This window comes from Colobus angolensis, unplaced genomic scaffold (genome assembly GCF_000951035.1).
Source record: "Colobus angolensis palliatus isolate OR3802 unplaced genomic scaffold, Cang.pa_1.0 Scaffold99, whole genome shotgun sequence".
Lineage (NCBI taxonomy): Eukaryota > Metazoa > Chordata > Mammalia > Primates > Cercopithecidae > Colobus > Colobus angolensis.
Genome location: NW_012123931.1, coordinates 1,831,671 through 1,852,581, shown reverse-complemented (window position 1 = coordinate 1,852,581; position 20,911 = coordinate 1,831,671). Strand labels below are relative to the sequence as shown.

The window sequence follows — 20,911 nt, the reverse complement described above, 5'->3', positions numbered from 1 at the left end:
TACATCAATTGGCCCTTTAAGAGCCAGAAGATTGGAGCAATGAAGCTAGGAGGCACAAAGAACATAAAAATAATGACCTCATCCTATGGACTTAAAAATGGACTACTCTGAGAGAACCTATATCTACATGCTTTGATTGCTTTGTGCTATTAATTATTTAAACAAAGTTCATTGCTCTACCAGGATTATTTTGTTTAATGCTTTGCCCTTTTCATTCATCAAAAGGAAGTATAAGAAAGTATAAAAATACTGCTTCTAAATGAACGGAAAACACACTCAGAAATTATGTTAAACACCTTGTCCCACATAAGAGCCAGATGTAGGGGATACCCAACTGGCCAAATCTGGTACAATTTAAGCACCAAAATAATTAAGTATAGTAATAAAATATAAACTAGTAGAAAAAACTTCATACAATTATTAGTATGATTTATAATAGACATAATACCAATGATTTGTTACCATACAAATACAATAAATGGGGGTATAAATGGGGGTAGAGGCTGAGCATGGTGGCTCATGCCTATAATCCCAACACTTTGGGAGGCCGAGGTGGGTGGATCACTTGAGGTCAGGAGTTCGAGACCAGCCTGGTCAACATGCTGAAACAACATCTCTACTAAAAATACAAAAATTAGCTGGGCGTGCGTGGTGGTGCATGCCTGTAGTCCCAGCTACGTGGGAAGCTGAGGCTAGAGAATCACTTGAATCTGGGAGGCGGAGGGTGCAATGAGCTGAGATTGCGCCACTGTACTCCAGCTTGGGCGACAGAGCAAGACTCCATCTCAAAAAACAAACAAACAAATAAATGGGGGTAGGGCATCGGGCATGGTGGCTCATATCTGTAATCAAAGGACGTTGGGAGGCTGAGGCAAGAGGATTGCTTGAGCCCAGATGTTTGAGTCCAGGCTGGGCAACAAAGTGAGATCCCGTCTCTACAAAACATAAAATAATTAGCCAGGTTTGGTGGTATGTGCTACTCAGGAGGCTGAGGTGGGAGGGGTGCTTGAGCCCAGGAGGTCAAGGTTGCAGTAAGCCGAGATCTTGCTTAGATTAGAATGCTGAAGGCTAACTGGTAAATGTGAAGGGAGTGCTGGAGTTGGAAAAATCATCACGTTGTAACCATAATGATAAAGATTAAATCAGGCAAAAATAATCAATGGATGCTAAATCTAGGGGAAAATGTTGATGTAGAACACACTATTTGCATGTTCTTAAATCATCTCCCCATAGATTACTAATGACAAAGGAGAATTTAAATAATGTACCAGGTAAGAAAAATTAATATTACCAGTGAGAAACAAAAGGACATTGTGTGCCTGCATATGTGATATACTGCCTATGCAAGTCATTCCACCAAGAATGCGTAACCTCAATCTAATCACGAGGAAACATTTGAAAAATACACAATGACCAATGTTCTGTTAAAGGTAAAAGAAGCGGGGAAGCAGAAGGGAACTGTATTTTAAAAAAATATCAATGTTATAAAAGAAAAGAAAAGACTATGGAAATATCCCAGTTTAAGCTAAAGAAACTTGACTACTAAAAAAAAAAAAGAAACTTGACTACTAAACATAAAACCTGACCCTAGACTGGAACTTGTTCTGGAAGGGAAAAATGTTATAAAGAAATGAGGTTAGGTCAACATATGGATGACAGATTAAAGTACTGTTAATGAAAAATTATGAAATTGATCACTATACTATGGTTATATAAGAAAATATTCTTTGAAATAAACACTGAAATATTCTGGGGGTAAAGGGCTACAATGTATATAATTTATCCTCACATGATTAAAACAAAATTTTGTGTGTCTGGGTATACACATGCAAGTGTTTGTGTGTGAGTGAGAGAGAGAGAGAGAGAGAGACTGAGCATGCAAAAGTGTAAGAAAGACTGAGAATATTGTAAGTGCATATGCAAATGGAGAAATGGAATAAAATGTGTTAACAACAGGTGAATCTGGGCAAAGAGTGTTTGGATGTTCTTTGTATTATTTTTATGTTCGTAACTTCTTGTACATTTGAAATTATTTCCAAAAAAAAGTTAGTAAAGCAAAAACAAACACAAAACCTTTGTCCTACGTAATAGTGGTTATCCCAAAAAATAATCACTGTTATTTTTACATTTTTGTTTATACACTTCTGTATTCTCTGAAAAGGATCTAAAAAAAAAAAAAGATCACACATTAATTTTAAAATAAAGAAAAATAAAAAAGAAAAGAATAACATAGTATGTACAGCCCACTATCCTTTTCTACAGTAATGCCAAAACAATGGATGATATTCACTGCCTTCTACTAGCTTGCTACCACTAACGCAGAGCTTCAAAAGTTGCAACTGAATCTGATCTCTTTGAAAATTTCTGAAGTCAATTAATTCCCAGGAGAGTATTTTTCAATTTGGTTTTAGTGTGTCTGGAATCCTTTCTAAAAAGTGTAAGTCATAAAAGAGTTTAAGACATAAAAGAAATACAGATATCTTTCAGATGCTGGGAATGCTGGGAACTTTTAACCCAAAGCAACTCCCACAATCATGACCATTGCTCTGCTTTAGTGGTATTTTCACCAGCTCATGGCTATCTTGTCCTTAATTCCTCTCAAATCTCTAACAAATGGATTCATTTCAGTTTGCTATCAGGTTAGTTTCTATCTTAGAGGAGAAAGAATTCAAGTTGTTCTTGCTTTATTTTCAATAGCAGGTTAATTTGCCAGAACTCTAGTTTAAAAAAATGTATTAAAGCAGTAACATTTTTTTCTTAAAAATCTTATGTGAACTGCAGAATTGTGTCAAGTGACTTTTTCTCATTTAATTCACAACTTTTCATTTAACTCAGTGGAATATATTTTATTGGTAGATTTCTTAATACTGAACCACTTAAAAAAATCTTATGTGAACTCAGCGCATAAAAAGTGGTGCTGCTTTGGTTGAGGGGAGTCCTAGACTCCTTTCCTGCTCACACCCCTCGAACAAATAGTTTAAAAATCACTAAGTTAGAGAAAACTGCTATGATGGACCCTGCTTTTCTGGTCTCCTAGGCACTGTGACAAAATTGCAGAATCAACTGTCCATCCTCTTTGCTTTTCTTTTGGAAGTTATTTCTGAGATATAATCAAAACCAAAGAGTCAGGAATAAGAACAATTACCTGTTTTTCCTCAGGAGGCAGTTTACTCCATTCATTGCCTAACATCCTTGTGATTTCTGGAAATGGGACTTCTGGTCTCTTTGCTCGAAGCTGTTCTCGACGCTCATTCATGAACCGAACATATCCTGTAAGAGGGGATTTGGGTGCATTGCTGTCTCGAAGAGGTTTCTTCCTCTTTCTTCCTTTGGACCAACCTCCTCGTTTACTTCGTTGCTACAAAACAAAACAAAACAAAATAAAAAACCAAAAACCAAACAACCATCTCCCAAAATAACGCAACAACAACAAAAATAAACAACAACAAACAAAACAGGATTAAGAGTTGCAATTTGGCTCTGGATATTCAAAGCTCTCCATATCTGTTGTAGATATTATACAAATGACAGCAATGCAATTTTCAAGGAACTCCAAATGCTTCACTTGCAAACTCTTTTATGTACCACACTACAAAATCTTGCATTAAACAGCTATTTTTGTGCTAATCGCAATGTATGAGAATAAAAAGTGCCATGATCACTCAGCTTTGACCTTCATATGCATATGACTGTCCCACAGACAACTCGCAGGTCCTGATTCCTGACAGGAGAGTATCCAAATGGGAAATACAGCAGCACATGCAGCATTGTGGTAGGGAGGCAGACGTTGTCAGATCAGAGTGAGATGGTGTCACATGCACCAGGCAAAGGAAGAAATAAGTTGTAGCAGAGATTAATAGCAAATGGAATATTACATTAATATCTAAGTCTCAGAAAAATTTCAGTAAGTATATCTGAAATGAAGATGAGGTCTTTGGCTTGACAATTTGTTCCTTTAGATATATATTTAATTTTAATTATTATTATTTTTTTTTGAGGTAGAGTTTTGCTCTTCTTGCCCAGGATAGAGTGCAATGGCGCTATCTCGGCTCACTGCAACCTCTGCCTCCCAGGTTCAAGCGTTTCTCCTGCCTTAGTCTCCCAAGTAGCTGGGATTACAGGCATGTGCCACCACACCCAGCTAATTGTTGTATTTTCAATAGAGATGGGGTTTTGCCATGCTGATCAGGCTGGTCTCAAACTGCACCCATCTCAGCCTCCCAAAGTCCTGGGATTATAGGCATGAGCCTCTGCACCCAGCCTAGATGTACATTTCGTAGTCAGAGGTCTTTATATGTTGAGTTACCAGTTAAATCAAAAGATTGAATCACCTCTGAAAAAAACTAAAGAAACGAAAAGGACTGAGGTACCACTGATGTTTCACCAGAGCCCTTTTTCTTGTACCTTAAATAAGATGTAAGATACATCATATTTTTACCTCATAATTTTACAAATACACACAGCCCTATCAGTTAATGTTTCATGGATACAATAATTCTTATTTCAGACAAGAGAAAGATAAACAAACAAGGACAAAAATATCTAAATACTAACTGTAGTACTCTACTCCTCCAAATGTATATAAAATAAAATGGTATAATTCATAATTGGGCAAATTATGTATTTGGTATTAGTTTTTTTTTTTTTTTTTTTTTTTACCTAGTTACATTAAAGTTACTATGGGCTGGCACAGTGATTCACACCTGTAAACCCAGCACTTTGGAGGGCCAAGGCAGGCAGATCACTTGAGGTCAGAATTTCGAGACCAGCCTGGTGGTCAACATGGGGAAACTCCATCTCCACTAAAAATACAAAATTGCCCGGGCATGATGGCATGCGCCTGTAATCCCAGATACTTGGGAAGCTGAGGCAGGAGAATAGCTTGAACTTGGGAAGGCAGAGTCTGCAGCAAGCTGAAATTGTGCTACTGCCCTCCAGCCTGGGCAACAGAATAAGGCTCCATCTCAAAAAAAAAAAAAAAACCAATTTGGTTTTAAGGTATTTAAGAAGCTTTAAGTATTCATTATAATCTTTAAAAATGCCAATAGGAGAGATAAAAAACTAATTTTTTTTTATTTGAGACAAAGTCTCACTCTGTAGCCCAGGCTGGAGTGCAGTATCTTGGCTCACTGCAACCTCTGCCTCCAGGCTCAAGAGATTCTCCTGCCTCAGCCTCCCAAGTAGCTGGAATTACAGGTACCTACTACTGCACCTGGCTAATTTTTTGTATTTTTTTAGTAGAGACGGGGTTTCACCATGTTGGCCAGGCTGGTCTTGAACTCCTGACCTCAGGTAATTCGCATGCCTTGGCCTCCCAAAGTGCTAGGATTACAGGCATGAGCCACCAGGCCCGGTTGGCTTTTTTAAAATAAGAAAAAAGACAAAAATCAATGGTGACACTCTTTATTGGCTAAAAAACAAAAAATAAAATAAAAAAAAAGAGTGCCTTAAAACACTGACAATGTAATCAGTTATTTTTAAGAAACACTGAAAGTCCAACAAGGGCATGACTGCCCAGGCTCATATGCCTTTGTGTGAGTTAGGGAAAGGTACTCCCTATGGGAGGGTGAAGGATTTGGTAAGTAGTATGAATCCTTTGGGCACATAGGGCTCCAGGCAGCAGGGCTTCGTGAGCAGAGTGTGGCCTTGAGCAAGGGCATGTACACTTCTCATTACTTACTTATTAATGATTAAATCATTCACTCATTCAACAAGTATTTGTTGAACATCTAATATGAGGTAGGTATTTCTTAGGGAACAGGGAAAGAAGAGTCTACCTGTCTATGCCATTAAAATTATTAATATGGTTCCGTATAAAACAAGAAATAGAAAACAGAAAATTTTGCAGGTATCAGCCTAAGAATATAAGAAGGTTAGATGATCAACACCTTGATCAACACACCTTCCTTGTGACTGCTTCTTCAGAAGTTTCAGAGGATAGGAGCAGAAGGAGATAACTTCAGCTTACCTCATCTTCATGCCTCTGTTCATTGCCTTCTGCTGCATTTGAAGACTCACTCTGAAGCAACTGACCTTGGGAGAGATCCTCCACAAATTCTGGATTGTTGGTGGATGATGTGGTGCCACTACTGTAAGGAACCTCTGGGTGATTTAACCTGAATAATAGGCAGAAGTATCAACAACACAAAAACTCCACCTGTTTACTAAGGTTCTAGATAAATTTCCCTGCCAGCAAAAGCACATGCCAGTCCTTGAATTAATTCCCCCAGTAATCTGTATAAATGTAAACAATGTCTTCCAGAAGTTACAGGGTGTTTTGAAAAACCGGTTTCAGTGCTTGATTAAACCAGGTCAGTTCCATGAAGACATCTCCTACCAAAAACAACTATAATCTTCTTCAAAAAGATGATCTCCTCTAAACACAGACTTCATGTTTCAGTTCTGAATATGCAGTAGAATCTGACTTTTACATGCTACCTTTCATGTATCTCCAATGTAAAGGGAAAACACTATTAACGAAAAAAGTGAATAGCAATGGGAGTTGTAGAGGCAGTTTGCCAACTATCACAAAAGAGTTCTTAAACGGTGTAAGAAAAATCTCTTAATGGTACATTTCATTGGCTATTTCTTCTTGGATTATAGTGTTTACTGACAATCAGATCATCTAAGAACAATATCAAGTTCAGTGAGTTCAGGTATACATGTTAATAAATCAGACAGATGTACTTATTTCCTGCTCCCACTATACTGTTCCAGATGAGTTAGCAAACCAGATCTCACCCTTCTGAAGAGCGAACACAAGAAGCTACAGATGATGGTAGGGTCTTAGGTGGACTTATCTTATTACATGTGGACAAAGGAATAGAAGGAAAGGTAACACCATGTGCTAGTGAGTATTTTTGTTTTCGTTTTTGACCAAGGGAGGAGTTGGGAAGGCAAGAGAGGTAGAAAGATGGATGATAGAATAATATTCAGTCATTATTCTGAAAGAATGCACAACCCATAGTGTTATAGAGAATCATTACAATGCAACGTAAGTACTAAAATAAAGGCTTGTTAAAAGTACCACAGAGGTATGGTAGAGCGTATGACGAATTTTGTATGTAAGGAGGCATGTTAAGAAATAATTTATAGAGGAGGTCCTAAAAGATGAGTATGTATTCATCAAGGTAAACAACACCATTCCAGATAGAAAGAACTGGGTATAAAAGGAGAAAGGGAGACTATCAAGAGGTTACTGTAATAGATTAAGTGAGAGACAAAGGCAGGCAGGATTCCGAGCAGAAGGAAAGCTAAGAGATACTTAAGAGGCAGCATGGCTAGGTGTGGTGCCTCACGCCTGTAATCCCAGCACTTTGGGAGGCTGAGGCAGGTGGATCACTTGAGGTCAGGAATTCAAAACCAGACTGGCCAACATGGTGAAATCCTGTCTCTACTAAAAATAAAAAAATTAGCTGGGCATGATGGCAGTGCCTGTAATCCTAGCTACTGGGGAGGCTGAGGCAGGAGAATCGCTTGAACCTGGGAGATGGAGGTTGCAGTAAACCGAGATCATGCCACTGCACTCCAGCCTGGGTGACAGAATAAGACTCTGTCTCAAAAAAAAAAAAAAAAAAAAAAAGGTAGAATGGAAAGAACTTAATGACTGATTGACTTTAATAGTGAAAGAAAAGAAGAGTCAAACGTAATTCTGAGGCTTCCAATTGATGGTTATGTACTTAATATTAACCAAGGTAAGAACAGGGGTATGTATGTGTGTGTGGACAGACAGACAAGAAAATGATAAATGTGAAACACCTGTAACATAATTAAGTAGAAATGTACCACAGACAACCGGACACATGCCCCAGGAGAACAGAAGTGGAACAAAAGGGCATAAAGACAGACTTGAGAGTCGTTAGCCCATGGAAATAATGGGCAGTGCTAGATATTCTCCAGAAAGACAGTGAGAAGGAGGAAAAGTCAGGATAGAACTCGGCCGAAGCAATATCACTGTATGAGCAAGGTAGAAAAACTAGGAAGGAGATTGAGAAGGGCATTAAGATAACTGGAGAGAAGACGACTGCAGAGGCCAAGGTAGGAAGACTTTTGAGAAGGGTAGTGGCTAATCAAGTAAAAAGTTGCAGATGTTAAATAAGATAGGCCAAAAAGTATCTGCTAAATTTGAAGACCTGAAGGTCACTGCCAATTTTAGTTAAGTATAGTTTTAGTGGAATTATGAGAATAAATCCCAGATTACAGTGGACCAAGAAATGGATGAAAACAGGAAGCAGACTGTCTTGGGACTGAAAGCAATTATACTTTTCTGACCCTTTCTAGGAAACATAATAGGTGATTTTAGCAGGAGATTCCTACATTTTTGAGGTCCTTTAAAAAAGGGTAAGTAAAAGAAGCTATGAAATCAATGCCAATCGTTTTCGCTGAAAAGAGGTACCATCGAGATCCAGTTTGATCTCTGCAGGGCTGTTTTCCAAATATTTCAATCATTTTGGATGTATTACGCAACTTGTTCTTTCACTGTCATTTTCATTTCAACTGTGCCATCAATTTTTAAGTTACTAATTCTTGTACATTCTTATTTCGGTAAAATATAAGAACTAGGTTAGGGAAAGAGTAGCAATCCTATGAATCCCTGACTTAAGTGGACAGGAATCACTTGGGAATTCACACGGGAAAACAGAATCCCATGAATCCCTGACTTAAGTGAACAGGAATGGCCAAAGGCATCACTTGCCTTCTTGATGACAAGTTGGATGAAGACTGGAAAAAAAAGGGGGATCTTTTGTTACCATGAATAAACTATCCATGTTCCTAGCTAAAGCCAACAACCCTTCTGTTTGCACCCTTGATCTCACACACTCTTGCCTACCCAGGGGCAGATTTTCAGCAATTCTGTCCTTTCTGGCAATACAAATTCTTTTCTCTCTACAGGATCAGTCTAATCAGCATATACATATGACATTAATTCTCTTAACACAAAACAAAATGAAAAGAAAAAAACCCAATCCCACTTCCAGTTAAGGTCCCAATTTTTCTCCTTTCCTTTATAGCACAACCCCTGGAAATAACTTGTTTATACTTACTGACTTCTCCTCCCTTAAGCCCACTTCAAAGGAGATGTGTGCTTACAACTCTTGTCAAAGCCACCAATGACACCCATGCTAAATCCAGTGTCATTTTTCAGCCCCCATCTTACATGATGTACCAGAAGGATCTGATACGTTTATCTTTTCCCCTCCCTTGAAATACTTTTTTTTTTTTTTACTTGGGTTCCAGGACCCTTCACTCTTCTGGCTTTTCTGCTACCTTTCTAGCAACTCGCTTTAGACTCTATTGACTCTTCCTATTCTTTCTTTCTTTCTTTTTTCTTCTTTTTTTGAGACAGAGCTTGCTCTGTCACTCAGGCTGGAGTGCAGTGACACAATTACAGCTCACTGCAACTTCTGCCACCTGGGTTCAAGCAATTCTCCTGCCTCAACCTCCCAAGTAGTTGGGTGTAGTGGCACGTGCCACCACACCTGGCTGATTTTTGTATTTTTATTAGAGATGGGGGTTTCACCATGTTGGCCAGGCTGGTTTCGAACTCCTGACCTCAAGTGATCCACCCACCTCAGCCTACCAAAGAGCTGGGATTACAGGTATGAGCCACTGTGCCCAGCCTCTGTCTGACTTTTAAATGCTGGAGTATCCCAGAGCTCAGGCTTTAGATCTCTTCTTTCTTCCATCTATAGAGTGCTCATTTCTTTGGTGATCTCACTCAGTCTCATGGCTTTGAATGTTATATGCTGATAAATCCCAACTTTTCTGTCTCGCCTAAACATCCCCTAATAGCAGAACCTGATATCAAAGTGCCTATGTGACATCTCCACTTAGATATCTAATAAGCATCTCTAATGTAAAATTTCCAAAACTGAGCTCCTACAACTCCTTCCCACACTTGTTCTGTTTTCCCCAACTAAGCTAACGGCAACTCCATCCCTCCAGTTGCTTTGGCCAAAACTTTTGAGTTGTCTTTGACTGCTTTTTTTCTCCTTTCTTACATTCCTCATCCTTTCTTTCAGGCAAATTCTGTTTGGTATACCTTCAAAATATACCTAGAATTCTATACTTCTCACTACCCCTCATTCCCATTATCTTTGAAACACACTCCAATGAGGTTTCTGCCCCTACTATTCCACCAAAAACACTCTTGTGAAAGTCACTAGATGATGGTTCTTCAGGCTATCATCTGTCTCCTGAATTATTTTAAGAGCCTCCTAACTGGTCTCCTTGTTCCAGCCCCTGCTCCCTTCACTCTATTCTCAATACAACAGTCAGAGGGATCTTATTAACCCGTAAGTCAGATCATATAATTCTGCTTGAAACCCTCCAATGCTCTCCCACTTCTTTCAGAGTAAAAGTTAAAGGGTTTATTTTGATCTCTAAAAAACATTTTGATCCCTATGATCTAGTCTCTTCTTACCCAAAGTATGGGTCTCGTACCAACAGAACTGGCATTCTCTGGGAGCTTGTTAGAAATGTAGAATCTCTGGTCTTCAGATTTTCTAAATCAGAATCTGCATTTTCATCAGCTGTCTTGGCAATTCATGTTTGAGAAGCACTGATGTAATCCTCTACTGCCTCTCCTGCTGTTATGTGTGCTCTAGCCACACCGGACTCCTGGCTATTTCGGTAAGATGGAAACTCTCCTGCCTCAGGGCTTTTGCACCTACTGCTCCCTCTGCCTAGGATAATCTTCCCCAGAAAACTGCACGCTAGTTGCCTTACTTCCTTCAGGTCTTTATTCAAGTCACTTTCTCATTAAACACTTTCTGGGCCATCCTGTTTAAAATTGCATCCTCAAACCCTTCCTATCCCTTTTCTCCATTTTTTTCTTTTTTAAAACTATAGTTCTTATCAACATAATATGTGTTTTACTTATTTATCCTGTTTATTGTCTGATTCAACAAGTCGAATTTGAACTTTAAAGGGCCTATGATTTTTATCTGTTTTGATCAATGCTTTCTATCTAATGCCTGGAACAATGGCACATAGTAGATACTCAGAAAGTTTTTACTGAATGAATATAGTAACTAAGCAGCCTTTAGAAAAGTCTGGGAGAACACTTTCATCTGAGTAGTGAGGTCAAAGGCGGATATCAACGAGGTGAGAAATAAATGTGAGGGAAGGAAACAGAATTACAAAGTATAGCCTATTTTTTAAAGAGCTCTAAAGAATATTAAAATAATTCATCTTAGGGATTAGCTAGCACTTCCGTCTATTAGTGAACACATTTTCTCTTTGCCAAACAACCTCTAAATATCTAGAAAGGACAAAAATTCAAGTGGAAAGAGATTTTAAGGGAAGAGGTAGACTACTGTTATTAACCCTTTTCTATATCTCTTTACATATTTCTCAAAAGATCCCACAGAACGGAGAACGAGGTAGGATGGGGAAAAGAACAGAAGTCAGCTGAAGTTACTAAGCATTTTGAATAAAGAACCACATTAAAAAATCTGATCTTTGGGAAAAAACTATTTTAATATCTATGGCAATTTGAACAGAAAATGCATTTGTTTTTTAGAGCTAGCTCTGTGGCAGGTATTTCCTTAACGGTGACTATATAATTTTCTTAACTGGAGTCACCAATGTTTGCTAGATTCCACATATTGTTGTACCAGTTCACAAAAACCAGAGCACTGCAAAAGATAATTGAATGCAGATTACAAAGTGGTTTATGATGGCTGTCACTCTCTTTGCAAAGTGAAACAAATGCATCCTCTATTCTTGTGATATAAAACTGCCTCTTTAGGACTTCTTCCTTTGTTAGAAGTTTTGTTTTGAGGCCTACGGAGAAGTCCAATGTCCCAAAGCAGCTGCTTACCCAGTGGTAGCCAGATCATTACTCTCCTTGGAGCCATCTTCATCTGCAAAAAGGGGTGGTAGGGTGGAGCTAGTCATCAAGTTTTCCATCTCTCTGAAAGGAAAAGAGAATAATAATAAAAAAATTAATGGTTTAATTACTTCCATTTCAAGTTCCACTAATTTAAGAGCCAGCCTTCCTGAACTTTATTATATAAGCAACAGAATAAAAACTGACCTAAATATTTATTTTCTTGACTTGGCCACATCAATTTAAACTGTATGGTGAATGGGCCTTTTAACCTTGGTCTCATCAACTGACCAGACTGAAAACAAGTTAGGTTTTAACAACTGGGACGTGGTTTGGAAAATTCCTTTTTATTTATCCAGAGTATCTTCAAAAGTATTCATTTCCTGTAGAAATTGTTAAGCAGGGTAACTCAGAAGCATTGCCACTCTGAGCAAGTTATTTAAGCTCTTTGAGCTACAATTTCACCATCTTAGACTAAGACAAAATTGCTGACTTAATGCAAAGGGTTACTGTGAGGGATTAAAATGAAAGTGCTTCATAAACAGAGAAAGTCTAAGGTAGTAAGTGCATTGAGTATTATATAAAGAAAGGTATTGTTATTATAGCATTACCAGTTCTCAGTCCCAGATGAATCATCTGTAGATTAAATGGTGGCAAACTGAGCCCTCCAAAAGGAAATAATGCAAAGGAAGTAGAGGATGGAAGGCATGCTGATGTGGCTCTGAGTCAAAGAAACCACACTTCCAGGTCAGAAATATGCTCCACACACCATCATAACCAAGAGCAGAAATAGCATGCACCTGGGTACAGGAAACAACTAAGCTTAATTGAAGAAAACAAATCACAAGAACTGAGGTTATCAGACTGAACGGATAAGAGGACAAAGTGACAAAGAATAATTTCATTTATCATATCACTGTGAAAAATGATTTTTGCCTTTCAAGGCTTACCACCAAGGGCATCATCCCATGTAGTTAAAAGCAGCAGCCTTCCCTTCATCATGAAAGGGATACTCAAACAAAACATTCAGCAGTGACCCCAAACATCAGTCACTTACGTAGAACTGCAAAGCACTCAAGAAAAAGAGTGCCTCAATCAACTGGGAGAATTGAGAAGCAAATTATGAGAATTCACTTAGGAGCTTCCTCAGGAGTTATTTCAGGTGCTGCTGCTAAGGAGACCTAGTGAAACAGCAATTAAAAGGAAAGCACAGCAGCAAAGTAGAGCCAGGATCATTCCACTGAAGCGGAAATATGAAGAAAATGCCGATGACATGAAGACCACATTCTCCATGTTCAATGGGGTGATTTATTTCCAAAAGATAACATTGATGTTTTATTCCTTATTCTTACTTATTCTCACTTCTAAGTTTATGATTTAGCAGGCCAAGTTCCATAAATAGCTTGATGGGAAAAACACATCTTTGTACAAATATTACCCATTACAGTGGGTAGAGCATGCAAGGTAGAGAGGAACTTCTCACTCAACCAGAGTAAGCACTTTATTCTACTGCAGGAACACTTGCTACCTCTTTTCAGTTCCTTCAAGATAAGGTGTTAACAAGTGGAATAGCTCTAATAAATGCCACAAAATTCCATTCTACATGTTTTACTGAATAACTCTGATTCAAGTGTACTTAAGTTTTAATTCACATTATACAAATGCCAGATTAAAGCCTGGGCTTTAACAGCTGCTAACATCACCTCACACCAATGCCAATGTTCATTCTACGAAAAGAAAACTGTAATATCTGTTAGATACCATATAGACTATCCATAGTGAGCAAACATTCAAATGGCTAGGTATATACCTTAAGGAACTCACTTGACTGTTTTTTTTTTGATACAGTCTCACTCTGTTGCCCACGCCTCCCAGGTTCAGGTGATTCTTGTGCTTCAGCCTCCCAGTTGCTGGGATTACAGGTATGTGCCACCATGCCCAGCTAATTTTTGTATTTTTAGTACAGATGGGGTTTCACCATGTTGGCCAGGTTGGTCTTGAACTCCTAGCCTCAAGTGATCTGCCTGCTTTGGCCTCCCACAGTGTTAGGATTACAGGTGTGAGCCCCCGTGCCTGGCATTGACTAGTTTCTTTCTAAAAGAATCCCTAGAAGTCAAGGGCCTTTCAAGAACCTTGAGATTCAGCATTTAAAGCCCTTGGCATTGCTCCTGTGCCTCAAAAGAAGATATATTGTCTGGTGAGGGGACAAATGAAGTGTCTTTTCATTCACTATGCCAACATGACCCTGTTAGAGTGTTTTCCAGATATCTTTAGTCATTTCTGAAATGTGGGGAGGCAGCTGGATAACATAACCTTAACAACATATAAACAGATCATATAAACAAAGGAAGTTCAGAGAACACACATTTTTTCCTTTTTTATTTCCCCTCTCTTAAGTTTGCTGTACTCAAACCCATACGGTTTCAGATACATTTTTCTCAGTGTTACTGAGTAGTCGGGTCCCTAAGAAATGAGTAATAAAGTGGGTGGAAGATTAAGGGGCCAAGATCAACAAAAGAAGGAAATGAAGAAAAGTGCAGTGAAACCCAAAAGCCTCTAAACTAGTCCAGTAAGTTGGAAATACAAAAGCCTCTAAACTAGTCCAGTAAGTTGGATTCCCAATAATATGTCTGGGATCCTGGGAGAATGTGTTTCATATGGTCCACAAGGGAGTGATTCAAATGGAATCATGGCTACCAAGCCACTGATTGCCAAAAGCCCTTCATATGTAGCATCTGTGCCTGATGATGTCCCAGTACAGGGGTCACAGTGAACTTTGAAATTTTATGCAAAGCACTTAAGAAATGTGATGAATGCTGCTCTAGAAGGGGAAAGAAGAGAAATTTGTTCAAAGGCAAAGCAATATACAACTTTGGCTCTTCACTGCACTTTATATAAACAGGTCCATCATGCAGATGTTTCGTAGTAGAGGGGACTTATCCAGCTTCTACCAGCAAGCCTCACAAAAATGGTATTACTTTGCCACTTACACTTTGAACCAGGGTCTAGTCCTGAGCTTTGGAAATCCCAAAATTCCCTCTAACACTAACCACTCACTGAAAAAAACTGATATATAAAAGAGTGCCAATTTAAAATATTTTAATGATTACAAAGATTGTAATGAGAATTATATTAAGCGCATCAGATACTTACTGACCAGTGAACACATTCTCTCTCTGTAGTCATCTAGTAGGCCAGATCATAATCAGAACATTGCTATGGTCAATATATGGCCAGAACAAAGGAAATTAGGTGGAACTGAAGAAATGTTCCTCAACTAAGATTGCTCTAGTAATCTTTCCCAATAATAGGGATGATCACACCAATGTGACTATGTTATTCCAAATGTGTTGGACAGTGCTGGAAGCATATTTGTACTTCCGGTTTCTGGGGTTGGCTCTTTTCAAGTGCCCTTTTCTTAGTTTACACATGCTAACCCCACTTCCCTAAATCTTCTCATAGAGATGCAGCATATTCCTTCCCCACCACTCCCTCTCCAACCATACACCTCAGAATTGAGAGGTGGAATTCTGCCCATTTCATTTTCCATGCTACAGCCTTTATACAAAACCCTTGGTTCCTTTAAAACATCAGGTTGCTTGGTTTATCAACCTCATACCCAAAAATCTCTTACCACTATCTCCCATCATTTCAGCTCTCTTAATTCTCCTATTACAACTGACCTTTAAACATGCAAACCCCTATTCTTATGGCCCTTGATTTCCCCTTCTCTGTCCAGCTTAGATTCGACGGCTACATTGCAAATGTTCTTTTGCCAGCACTCAATTCTCTTGCATTATATCTTTCTATACACCAGAAGTAGATCAACTCTGAGTTTTGGCTCAAGATGGTGGAGAAAAAAAAAAAAAAAGACAAAATAAAGAGTATTACTATAAATGTACGGTATCCATTCACAACTGGGCCCTCTATGCTCTTAGTAATCACTATATGTTCTTAGGATATTTCCCAATTGCCATATTATCTCTGTCAAAGTTTTTCAACCAAACTCACCCAAATCTCTCCAATTCAGTCAGCATTATCTTTTCATATTCCTCAACCCCAACTCATGCCAAAAAGCATACTAAGTTGCTTTTTTTGGAAGACATAATTGATAAATCATAAAGTTCCCCCCTTTACTACATACAACTCAGTGGTTTTTAAGGTATTTACGAGGTTGTGCAACCAACACCCTAACCAATTTTAGAACATGTTCATCATCCCAAAAAGAAACACAGTATCCTTTAGCAAACAATCCCCATTCTCCCTTCCTACTAGTCCTCCTAGGCCTGGGCAACTGCTAATCTACCTTTTTTTTTTTTTTTTTTTTTAAAAGACACAGGGTCCTGCTCTGTCACCCAGGCTGGAATGCAGTGGCACAATCATAGCTCATTGAAGCCTCAAACTGCTTGTCTCAAGTGATCTCTCTGCTTCAGCCTCCTGAGTAGCTAGGACCACAGGCTTGTGCCACCATGCCTGGCTAATTTTTATTTTTTTTTGTAGAAATAGGGTTTTGCTATGCTGCCCAGGCTGTCTTGAATTCCCGGCCTCAAGCAATCCTCCTGCCTCAGCCTCCCGAACTGTTGGGATTACAGGCGTTAGCCATCATGCCTGCCTACTTTCTGTCTTTATAAATGTACCTATTCTGATATTTCATATAAACAGAATCATACAATATGTGGCCTTTTGTGTCTGGCTACTCTCACTTAGCATAAAGTTTAAGGTTCACATTGTAGCGTGTATCAGTATTTCATTCCATTTTATGGCTGAATAATATTATACTGGATGGCTACTGCATATTTTGTTGATCCACATATCAGTTGATAGACTTGGGTTGTTTCTAATTTTTGGCTACTATGAATGCTGCTGCTTACGAACATTTGTGTATAAATTTTTGTGTGGACATGTTTTCAATTCTCTTGGGCATATACCTAGGCGTGGAGTTGCTGGAACATCTGGTACCACCATGTTTAATATTTTGAGGAAAAATCAAACTGTTTTTCAAAGCACCTCTACCATTTTACATTCACACTAGTAATGTATTAGGGTTCCAATTTCTCCATATCCTCAGCACACTTGGTATTGTCTCTTTTATTAGAGCCATCCTAGTAGATGTGAAGTGGTATGTCATTGTGATTTTGGTTTGTATTCTCCTAATGAGTACTGATGTTAAGCATCTTTTCTTATGCATATTGTGCATTTGTATATCTTTTCTGGAGAACTGTCTATTCAAATTCTATTTCAAATTGTGTTTTGTGTGTGTGCTTTTTTTTAGATAGAGTCTCATTCTGTTGTCCATGCCACAGTGCACTGGTGTGATCTTGGCTCACTGCAATCTCTACCTCCTGGGTTCAAGCGATTCTTGTGCCTCAGCCTCCCAAGTAGTAGCTGGGATTACAGGTATGCACCACCATGCCCAGCTAATTTTTGTATTTTTAGTAGAGACAGGGTTTCGCCCTGTTGGCCAGGCTGGTCTCAAACTCCTGGCCTCAAGAGATCCACCCACCTCAGTCTCCCAAAGTGTTGAGATTACAGGTGTGAGTCACCACACTCGGCCTCCTTTGCCCATTTTAAAAATTGTATTGTTATTGTAAAATTGCAAGAGTTCATTTTATATTGTAGATACTAGACACGTATCAGATATACTATTTTCAAATATTTTCTCCCATTCTCTGGGTTGTCTTTTCACTTTGATAGTGTTCTTTGAAGTACAAACGTTTTTAACTTTAAAGTACAAATTATTTTTCTTTCTTTGGTTGCTTGTGCTTTAGGTGTCATATTTAAGAAACTAGTGCCTAATCAAAGGTTGTGAAGATTTACCCTTATGTGTTTTTCTAAGAGCTTTATAATTTCAGCTCTTACATTTATGTCTTTGATTCATTCTGAGAAAATGCACCATATTCTCTGACCTCTACATCTGCAACTGCCACTTGTTGTCTTTGGTTGGAATACTTCCTAGTACCCCAGTCTCTCTTGCCTGGCCAATTATACTTTCTTATCCTTCACATCTCACCTGAGATGTGTCTTCTTTCAGCATGTGTTCTTGGATCAATCAAGAATGTATCAGATGCCCCTTTTATGTACTACCAGAGCATTCTGTACTAAACACCCATCATAATACTTGACTCACTGTACTACACTTACCTTTTCTAAACCTTAGTTATATGTTTTGTTACGTTATGAACAGTGCCTTGTTTACCTTTAAATTTTCCCCACTCCGGTTTTGAGCATATCATGGGCGTTCGTTAAATATACATTTGATGAGCAAATACAATTATGTATTTCATAGCTTCATCATAATATTGTGGCCAGACTTTGCCTAAAGCCACACCTTACCCCTCAACTGAAGGAGGCTCCTCATTCAATTAGTATTTATTTATTGCTCAAGCAGGCACTTGTGCAGATTATGTATCTTTTAAATGGATTAACTCTGAGACTGGGGGACACTCAATACATTCTCTAAATGTTTCCTCATATATACATTTACCTTTATTATTTGTAAGGAGCGAGACTATCTTCAAAAAATGGAGTCAGTGTTCATGTCTACTTTAGTGAACATGGCTAATTGATGTATATTCTGTACTGGAATTTTCAACTTTCCATTTATGTTAGATATTCATGTCTAATTATTGAATCTTTAACATCAATTTTGCTCAACATTTACTCAAGTGACTTCAATCTCTTACCCAGTAAAAAAGGGAAAACTGGGCCGGGTGCGGTGGCTCACGCTTGTAATCTCAGCACTTTGGGAGGCCGAGGCGGGCGGATCACGAGGTCAGTAGATTGAGACCATCCTGGCTAACACGGTGAAACCCCGTCTCTACTAAAACTACAAAAAATTAACTAACTGGGCGTGGTGGCAGGCGCCTGTAGTCCCAGCTACTCAGGAGGCTGAGGCAGGAGAATAGCATGAACCCAGGAGGCGGAGCTTGCAGTGAGCCAAGATCACGCCACTGCACTCCAGCCCGGGCGACAGAGAGAGACTATGCTTCAAAGAAAAAAAAAAAAAAAAAAGGGGGGGAAAACTGGGCCGGGCGCGGTGGCTCACGCCTGTAATCCCAGCACTTTGGGAGGCCGAGGCGGGTGGATCACCTGAGGTCGGGAGTTTGAGACCAGCCTGAACAACATGGAGAAACCCTGCTAAAAATAGAAAATTAGCCTGGCATGGTGGTACATGACTGTTATCTCAGCTACTCGGGAGGCTAAGGCAGGAGAATCTCCTGAACCTGGGAGGCAGAGGTTGTGGTGAGCCGAGATTGTGCCATTGCACTCCAGCCTGGGCAACAAGAGCATAACTCCGTCTCAAAAAAAGAAAAAAAAAAGAGGAAAACTAACAAATGTGTCTGCTTGTTCATTTACCCAAACACTGATTGAAATTAACCAAATACTAGGCACTATACTAGGGCTGGAAATTTAAATATGAGTAGTATGTTGTCTATATGGATCCTGCCCTCAAGGTATAATTCACTTTCAGTAGATGGGAAATAATCATTAAAAAACATGCTAAATGCAATACTGACGTACACAAATATACACAAATACTACGACAGGAAAAAGCTGCCTGAGAGTGCTTTAAAAAGTAGTCTATAAACTGGAAGCCCACAGGCCACATTCAACATGCACATCTTTGGGGGAGTCTGCAATCTATTTTTTTAAAATATTTGAATAAGTTGCCAATATAGAAAAATGGGCAGTTATAAGACAAATCTTTGAATTCCTTTATTAAAAAAATCTGCCCAAACCAGCCTACATCAAACAAAGGCAACATTTGGTTGGTCCTGGGTAACAGCTGTCTCTAACATAGTCTCCACTCTGTTCACTTCACTCATTTACATTACCTGTGTTGTTTTATAGACATATAAGATTGGGATCTCTTCTAAGAATAGGAGTAGTAGTAGGTTAAGCAAAAAGGAATGGTTGGAGACAGGAGAACACTCTAAGCAGAAAGAGAAGGAAGAGACTTTTGTGAAAGACTCCTGGTAAGGCAAGTCTTCTCAGTGAGTCCCCAGAATCTTTCCCTGCAACTGTTTTTGCTTTTAGTCGGAAGTTTTCTTTTCACTTCTTTATACTGCCTAAACATTTCATCAACTAAGATTCTACTGCCTTACTAGCAAACTCTTTGAAAGCAAAAACCCAGAAGTTCAACCAAGTAGACACCCAATATCAGAGATCCATCTGGATAGGAGGAAGTAAAGTAGAAATTCACTTAGCCAAACAATTAGCTGCTGGTTAACTGAAAAAGCTGATTGAAGGAATCAGAAAAAAAAAAATGCACTTAAATATTTTAATTAAAACATTAATATTTTTCCATTCACCAATCTTTTTATGTAGGTACAAAGTTTCCTTCGCGTATTCAGCCACTAACCGGAGTCCTACAACATTGCATTTTCCACATCCAGAATGTCCTGCCTATAATTTCTAGTTTCAGATTTTTAAAATATAACAAGAACTTAAAAAGCAATCTGAGTGCAGAATCTTTCTAGGATTCTTTTTCCTATAATATTTTACAATTCAATTAATGTAATCCATCACATCAATAGGCTAAAGAAAAAAAGTCACACGACCGTATCAATAGATGCAGAAAAAACATTTGACAAAAATCAACACCCATTCATTAAAAACAGACAAACTTGAGCACACTAGGAAAAGAGAACTTTCTCAATTTGATGAAGAATCTATACAAAAAATCTCTAGCTAACATCATACTTAATGGCAAGGAATTCAAAGCTTTTCCGTTAAGGCAAGAATGTCCCCTCCTACCACTGCTTTTCAACATTGTACTGGAAGTACTAGCTGATCCAGTAAGATAAGAAAAGGAAATAAAAGGCCAGGCTCATGCCTGTAATCCCTGTATTTTGGGAGGCTGAGGCGGGCAGATCACCTGAGGTCAGGAGTTCGAGACCAGTCTGGCCAACATGAGAAACCCTGTGTCTACTAAATGTCCGGAGCCGTGAGGCCCGGAAATTGCCGCGGCTTCTGTTGCTTAAGCTCCATATCATCAGAGACAAGATGGCGTATTTCCGGGTTCTTCATTAACAACTTTTCCCACGTGCGCCAACCTTTTTCGCGCCCAGGAAGATA

At 38.8% G+C, this 20,911-nt stretch overlaps 1 protein-coding gene across 4 annotated transcripts in view; it reads right to left on the bottom strand.

Annotated features, from left to right (window-relative positions):
* The window catches only part of HMG20A (high mobility group 20A), an 85,444-nt gene that overhangs the window by 15,306 nt on the left and 49,227 nt on the right, over window positions 1-20,911 (bottom strand). For 2 of the 4 annotated variants that reach the window (XM_011932831.1, XM_011932830.1), the window contains 3 exons: window positions 11,825-11,917; window positions 5,969-6,116; window positions 3,146-3,358 (listed from right to left, as the gene is read on the bottom strand). In XM_011932831.1, coding sequence (XP_011788221.1) covers window positions 3,146-3,358; window positions 5,969-6,116; window positions 11,825-11,913 — 450 coding nt within the window. In that variant the 5' untranslated portion in view covers window positions 11,914-11,917. The remainder of the gene's footprint in view (window positions 1-3,145; window positions 3,359-5,968; window positions 6,117-11,824; window positions 11,918-20,911) is intronic. The other 2 variants (XM_011932832.1, XM_011932834.1) reach the window with 2 other exon arrangements.